This window comes from Trypanosoma grayi (assembly GCF_000691245.1).
Source record: "Trypanosoma grayi strain ANR4 Tgr_429_V1, whole genome shotgun sequence".
In the NCBI taxonomy this organism is placed as follows: Eukaryota; Euglenozoa; class Kinetoplastea; order Trypanosomatida; family Trypanosomatidae; genus Trypanosoma; species Trypanosoma grayi.
The window spans coordinates 1-7,823 of record NW_008826048.1 but is presented as its reverse complement, the minus strand read 5'-3'; the positions used below and the strand labels follow the sequence as shown (position 1 = coordinate 7,823).

General features: G+C 59.5%; 2 protein-coding genes across 2 annotated transcripts; both read right to left on the bottom strand.

Moving 5' to 3' along the window:
* Positions 1-459: 459 nt before the first annotated feature.
* On the bottom strand, positions 460-4,584 carry DQ04_04291010 (hypothetical protein; the record flags this gene model as incomplete). Its single annotated transcript, XM_009313472.1, has 1 exon — positions 460-4,584. One exon carries the CDS (start codon positions 4,582-4,584, stop codon positions 460-462), a length of 4,125 nt encoding a protein of 1,374 aa, XP_009311747.1.
* Positions 4,585-5,353: 769 nt separating this feature from the next.
* DQ04_04291000 (hypothetical protein) lies at positions 5,354-7,723 on the bottom strand (the record flags this gene model as incomplete). Its single annotated transcript, XM_009313471.1, has 1 exon — positions 5,354-7,723. The coding sequence occupies one exon, from the start codon at positions 7,721-7,723 to the stop codon at positions 5,354-5,356; it is 2,370 nt and encodes a 789-aa protein (XP_009311746.1).
* Positions 7,724-7,823: the final 100 nt, after the last annotated feature.

Here is a 7,823-nt window from a genome sequence, read left to right as displayed (position 1 = left end):
AGCTTCAGCGGGCGGGGCACACACAGGAATCCTCGCAGCCCCACCGCCTTGCGTCATTCCTCTACTCATTCCGCGCCCCATGCGGTCTTGGGTGCAACAGTCGCAATACGTTATGATATGCCCCGTCCCTCGCGGCGCGGTCCGCCCGCTCCAGCGCGCCACACAGCAGCGGCACTCAGCAACACACACACACACACACACATACATATATACGAAACACGCACACCGGGCACAAAGAGGTAAAACAAGGCCATTGCAGTCAGCCCAGTACGCCGCAAAGACAAGCCTCACCTCTCTCTCTCTCTCACACAGACTCACTCCCCCCTCCCACACAATTATGTATATATAAAAGGGAATGGGCAATCAAAGAATGAACAACGCAAAGCAACGGGGACACACAAACAAACAAAAAATGAATGAACAGTTTGCGCCTTACACATACAAGCACGAGAGTCATTCTCACCACAGCGACCCCATCCACCCCTTCTTCGTGCTATCACCCCACAGCAGCGATGCAGTGGAGGAAGAATGAGCGGCGACGGCCCCTTTCTTTCCAGCCGTAGCCGTTGTGTTCATCGACCATGGACGGCTGCTCGTGCTGCTGCCCGGCAGTACTTCTCCCAATCCTCCCCTTGCCGCTGTTGTTGCCCCTGTCAAGGTGAGCGGTGACGGCGCGGTGGTGGTCAATGGTAACAGCGGAAAGCGCTCACGCTCTGTGGCGGCCACAATGGCGCCGTTGAACTGCGGCTGGGCATTCGTTGCCACGCGGCCGCCATCGATGGCGGCATTGTCCCCCAAGTCCGCTATCGCCGCAGCACTCCACGAGCCGAAGGAGAGAGCGGTGGCACGTAGAAGCCGCTCATTGGCGCGCGACAGCAGCGGCGACGCCAGCGACCACGCCACGGGATCGATGCGTTCCTCAATAGCCCGCAGCACCGACACGATGGGCGGAGGTGAGGCACCCTCGCCTTGTGTGAAGAGGCCGGCGATGTAACGCACGTCAAAGTAGAGCTGCAGCAGCGCCTCCTCCTTGTCGTCATCGGCACCGCCACCCCTGTGAGTGTGGCCCACCCCACGGCCAGCGCCTGCACTGCTGTCGCCGCTCCTGGTAGCGGCGGCCCCGCTCATAAACGGCAGCACAACATTCAACACAGCAGCAGCGGTCCCGTCAAGCAACTCGCGGGTAAGAATCGGCAGCACTGTATCATGCAGGCGCTGACCCACACCAACCATATAGAGGATGTGCTGCAGCGTGAAGAGAAGTTCCGCCACGTGCGGCGTGAGGTGCACGGGGTACGCGATGGGCTGCTGTTGCTGTCGATGGCGTTGTGGCTCCTGAGCCTCAGGCTGCTCTGTGCTAAGGCGCCAGCACGCGGCGTACTCCAGCGTGTAGCGCCGTGAGGCCAGAGAGGGCGCGGCTGTCGTCACCGTGACGACCGTCAGCGCCTCTCGGTAAGCCGCGCTTAGCCCGCTTTCCCATTCACGACGCAGAAGCTGCACCCACGGTGTGTAGCATGCCACAAGTGTCTCGCGCAACTCCCGCACAAGCAACGCAGTTGGTTCTTTTGATGTTTCTGCTCCCCCTCCTCTCATTGTTTGCGCCGTCTCCACAGCCTGCAGGAGCACCTCCACAAGCAGGGAGAAACGATCAAACATAACCATCATCGATGCGCACGACTCAACGCTGTCCTCTTGCAGTTGCTGAAGCTGCTGCCGCTGGCTCTCCTCACGTTTTCTCATTAGCTCCTGCACGCGTCGCAGAACTGTTGTGATCCACGCCGTGATGAGACTGTGCGCCGCCGCCTGTGCTGTTGTCTGCACGTGTTCGGCGTCAAAGATACGCAGCAGCATGTGCCGCAGCACACTGAGATCCGCCGCATCATCACCTTCATCCACATATGCTGGATTAGGTGAGGCCGGCGCCGCTGATGTTGTGGCTGTTTCTGCCGCTGCCGGTGGTGGCGTGCTGTTGTTGTTGTCCTCAACCTTCTCGTCATCGTCGTCCGCGAACAGCAGTTCCTCCCCCATCTCCTCCTCCGTCCTCTCCGAAGCCCGGCTGAAGTCGCCACCACTCAACACCGCAGCGAAGATGTTGGCAGCAAAAGTGGCAGCCGACGGTGCTGCTGAAGCGTTGTTGGTACTGCCGCTGTTGCTGCTGCCACCTGCACGCGGGTACATCGTACCGTAAAACGTCTTCCCATCAGCCAACGGCTTTGTGTGAGACCACACACACTGCACCACGGCACGTGCGAGCGCAGCATTCGTCGCGGTGCCGTCCTTTACGGAGGGCGGCGGGCGTTTCAGTGGTGGCACTGACGGAGAGGAGTAGCGACGGGCATTGCCACTGCCGCGCTTCAGCGCCGTGATGCGTTGGCTCACACAGAGCGAGCGGCAAAGCAGTTCCTGCGTCAACTGCGGCGGTGCCCTCGGCCGTGACCTCGTGGGGTCTTCTACTTGGCTTGACTGTGGCCGTTGCTGTTCCTCTTGAGCATCTCTGCATACACGCTCCAGAATGGAGTTGCAGACGCGGTCCGCCTTGCGCAACGCCGCACCCATTGCCTTGACAAGTGCGCGTTCCGTCGTGCTAGTGACCATCGCCACCCATTTGGCCTCATCAAAGAGAGCTTCGTTATTTCTACCGAGACGCGTCTGCATCCCGGACGCCTCGCTTCGTGCGAGGTGCTCCTGCACGCCAATGCAGTGCGGCTCGCGCAGAAGACCAGCCTCCGCGACGCACCCCAGCAGCCTCGACACCAACTCCTGCACCATCAGCAGCCGCTCACGCACATCGCAGTACTTCACCGTCGTGCTGGCACCACCTCTGTCCTTGCTGTTGTCCTTGTTGTTGCTCTCGCCATTGCAGTCGCTGTCCACGTCATATTTCTTTCCCGCCTTTGCCTGCCGCAGGGGCCTGGGGTCGAGCAGCTGCAGCCCACACACGTGACGCATCACCTCGCGCAGATACGCCGTGCGTGCCCGTGACCGATTCGGTCCGTGCAGATCTGCAGCGGTGTCCGCGTGCAGGAGTGACGAATCCACGCTGTCATCTGTGACAGCGCGCAGCGAGGAAGAGAGGGCGTCACGTGTGAAGCTGCCACTCAGCCGCATTGGCGTCATGTCAGTCGTCTCCGTTAATTGCTTCTCACCTTGCTCTTGCTGCTGTGCGGCGAGGCGAGTGCGAAGAGTGAGCAGCCCCTCCACCGTACGCCGCCGCCGCTGGCAGTTGGCATACTCGTCTTCCTCCTCCGCCGTGAGAGGGCGACCACCACTGTTGTCACCCTCCACCGTCGTGGCACCCACACCGCCCCCGTCAGGTCCGCACAAACGCGGCGCCACCGACGCCACGTATGCCACTAAGTGAAAGAACAACTGCTGTGCACGCTGCACCGCATGCAGAGCAATGACCGCATTATTCCTGCTGTCTTGTTTGTTTCCTTCCCCGATACTCCTTCTGGTGGTAACGTTTGGCAATTTGCCAGCCTCGCCCGAGTCGAGCAGGCACGGTGGCAGCTGCAGCACCGCCCGCAGCCACTCCATCACTCCTGCTGGCCGAGCGCCGTCGTCACCGGCGGTGGCGTGTCGTCCTAACGACCTTCGCGACTCCACGGCGCTAATCAGATGGAGGTCGCCCTCAATCATACGGGACACGAGATCGATGAGCAGCAGCAGCGCAGGCGGTGCAGGCACCTCGGACAGTATGCCGAGCGCCGCGTGTGCCTCCGCCATGTGCTCCACCGTGACGGATGATTCGCTGCTGTCCGTCATGTGTTCGTCAGAGCGCCTCGTGTCGACGCTGCTGTTGCCGCGCACACGGTGTTTAGCACCTGCCGCATCAGCAGGGGATGCTGCGGCAGCGACAGCACGGAGCGCTGCGTCATCGGCGTCCTTACGCAGCAACTCCCCCGTCGCGTTGTACAGACGGCTTGCACACAATTCAAGTTGCTGCTGTTGCTGCTGCTGCCTGTCCACCGTCGTTGTGGGCAACAGCAGCCCCTGCTCCACCACGTTCTCCTTATTGCGCAGAGTCTCACGCAATTCTTGCAACACGGCGGCTGCCTTTTGAACCTCCTGTGCGCCTAGGAGGCCCTCGATCGCCATGCACCGGTGTTGGAAGAAAAGTTTTCGACGCAGCTCCAACTCCAGCACGTTGAGATCCGGCACCGTTGACTCCTTTTGCACCGTGCTGGTGGGGAAGGCGCTATTCTCCGGTGGGACCGCCCTGGGAGACGCCTCGTTGTGCGGCGTGGGGACCATCCGCCGGGGCGTGTGTGAATAGTCGAGCAGATCCCCACCTACTGTAGACAACGGCGAAGAGGACAACGTCGTCTTCTGTGCTTGCTGATGCGGCTGCTCCAACTGCAGCTGCTTCTGCAGCGCGAGGAGCTTGTTGCAGGTGCGCTCCATTCCGACAACCCGATCACACGCGGCGATGAGGTCGCGATAACTTTGGCCCACGATCTGCTTGAGCCGCTCGTCGCTCTCCTCAATGCCGCGTGTGATGGTGGTGAGGTAGTCGTGCACCTGCTCCACGCTGTTGTTCATGAAGATGCGCCGCACCTCCTGCACCGCCTCCTCTGACGACATGTCGCCCTCCTCCTGCTGCCGATCGTTGGTGCTTCGTGACGGCGATACCCTTGTATCTCTTCCTTATATATATATATATATAGATGTGTCTCTCTCCCTCTGCGTGTGTGTGTGTGTAGGTGTGCGGGCGGGCGGCGGGTCTTGCACCTGTACTTATGCTTCTACTCTCTCTCTAGATATATATATATATATATATATCCTTTTCCACTACTACCGTTGGCCACAATGGGGGAACAGCAGACGACGACAAGAAGAGCGGCAGACGTAAAGGGCGGCAGCAAAAAACAACAACAACAAAAAACCGAAGCATTCGACTCTCCAGCCATCTCTGTTATTTGTGTCTGTCGGTGTGCTTCTCCCACGCTCTGCGGGGGGAAGGGGAGTGGGTGGCAGTGGCGACATGAGTTGTGGCGAATCCGGCGACTACACAAATAGGCACATATGCAAGGCGAAGCGTCGCCGACAGTGTGTCCACGGTGCACGGCACACACACACACATCAAACAGAGAGGAACACAGCCAGAACGAACATAATAAAAAGAAAACGACCATCACGACCCGCACAGCCACGGCGAAAGCTGTGGTGTGTATGTGTGTGTGTGTGTATATACACACGCCTCCCCCCTCCCCGTGCTCCCGGTGCCACCACCACATGTAGGACCGGGCGCTCAGCCTCCATACGCATACATCCACACGAAACGAAGAACGTGCCCGTGCAGATGGGGGCGCACACACACACACGCACAGAGAGAAAGAGAGACGCCAGTCGTCTACCGCATCCCGTGATCCTTGCACCACGCGGCAAAGCGCTGCTGCGGCTGCGTTGCCCCGCCATCCAAGTCCAGAAAACGCAGCATCTGCTCCCGCGACCGCCGCTCGCCGAGGCCGTAGCGCCCCACCTCACGCAGCGCCTCCGCGTACTCCGTCTCGGCGAATGCATCCTCCCCGTTCCCATCTCTGCGAGCTCCAAAGAGAATGTGGCAGAGACGTGCGACACTGCGCCACCGCAGCCGCGTCGTCGTTGGAGAGTGCGTCTTCTCCGTTGCGCGCGACGTCGCCTCGGTGTTGCTCGCACTGAAGAAAACAATCGGCTCTGTTGGAGAGAAGAGGTCCCACCCGTGCGTCCACAGGCGCGCGCTCAACAACACCGCCTCTTCATCAGGCGTGACAAACTGTATGAATGGATCCAGGGGTACATGATCGCTACCGCGCTTTGCGGTGCTGCCCTCACTGTGGATGCTCGTGTGACTCTCATCACCGCGTGTGTAATCAAAAAAAGCCTCTGCGCGTGCGAAGAGAAAGTCCGTAGTGATCCACGACAGCAACTGGAATGGCAGTTTTGTGTTACTCTTCCTATCCTTGGACATCACATCAGGGCACCCCTGCTCGCCGTACTCCGTGCACCAGTGTGTTGGCGACGGCTGCATGTACCGCTTGTCCTGTATAACATGACTGAGACGATTCACGTTAGTGATGTGAAAGAACAGCGGCATCGCTTGCTGTTTTTGCTGCTGCTGCTGCTGCTGCGATGGAAGCGACTCATCCAACTTCTCTGGACGAAAACCAGCGATATACGACGTCGTGTTCTGTTTGGCCGCTTCCAGAATAAGTAGACGCTGCAACGCTTCGCGGAAGCGATAGAGCCAGTACAGCTGAATATCTCTACGGCGCCTCGTGTTGGGGGTCCGATCTTTGTTGGCATTTGAGCGTATATCGATGCCACCGCTACTGGCATGGCTTCCGTCAAGACGACTGCGACTCGTATATGGTGCCTCAGTGAGAGAACTGCTGCCAAACACGTGATCCACAACCTCAGCTTCGGTGATGCCAAGGTCCCCGCCACGGGTGCCACTCACGCTCCCTGTCCTTTCTGCACCGCCGCTTGTGTGCAGCCGCACGGCGTTCGTGTCGAGAGCCCAATCAAAAGTCATCATCCATTTTTCAATCTTATCCATCGGGCGCAGCGTCGGCGGCTGTGCGGCACCACTGATGTTGCGGTACAGCTGTGTGGAGGCCAGCACTAGCCCATTCACGCTTGAAATAACGGCGCCAGTCCACGCCGCACGCACCGCCTCGTCGCTCACGGTGTTTGGCGCCTGTGATAGCACCGAGTGGCGAGACGGCAACTGCAGCAGCAGCAGTCGTGTCACCGCGTCCCACTGCGGAACGAGCAGCAGCCCGTCACGGAGGAACAGCACGTACGTCTCGCCGCGGTACAACGTCAGCGTCGCGTAGCGCTGCGCTGCGACGGAGGAAAAGGGCGTACGTGTGGTTCGTCTTCTTGGTGTTGCTGCAGCAGTACTATCCACGCCTTCACTCGGCAATGGGAAACGCAGCTGCCGAACGCGAATATTGTCTGCGGGGCAAAAGACATACCGCTCCTCGCAGTCCATCGACAGGTACGACTCTGGTACACACACAGACGGCGGAAGGGGCGACCACGTTGAGTTTCCGCTCTGGTCTCCCCCTGTTGCCGTTGTTTTCGCTCTCGCAGCGCTATCAAGGACAACTTCTACAACACCCGTAAACACACCAATGGGCCAACGTGCGTTGTCGTAGATGTTCTTCAGCGTCATGGCGCATTTGCCCTCCCTAGGCGGTGTTGTTCTTCGGGTTGTGTACGACGCCTCGTGATGCAGCAGTCCAACGAAGATGCTACCCTCCAGCCCGTAGCCGCGGCGCACGGCGTGGTAGGGGCTCCAGTACGCGTCGGAGTGCACAACATGCTCGGCATAGCCGCTGTCGAGGCTCTTCTCTAGCGCGTTGTTAAGCCGCACGAGGTCCTCCTCGTAGTACGCCGACAGCATCGACTCAGGTGTCTCTATTGTACTCTTCGCTGCTGCCCCAGCCTCTGCAATAGCCTTCGTGCTCTCGTTGTGCATAAGCTCAAAGCGTTTCAGCAAGGTGAGAAGCTGCGTAACATACGACAGTGCCTCTCGTTGCGGCTGTTGCTGCCGCTCATTATTGAGCCGTATTTCTGCGGTAGTCGTGGCCGGTATGGACATGTTATTCAACAGTACCGGCAGCATCACCATGTAGCAGACAACAGCAAGCACCACGAGGGTGAGCGCCGACCATGCAGCGCCTCGGCGCAGGCGTAGACGCCCCAGCACGCCAGCACCTCGCCTTACTGCGACCATGCGACACAACTCACCGGCAACACTAGGGAAGGCCCTGCGCTGCTGGAGCCTTGCGGGCTGTAGTCTAGAGGCTCCTCTTTCTATCTTGGCGTTTTGCAAG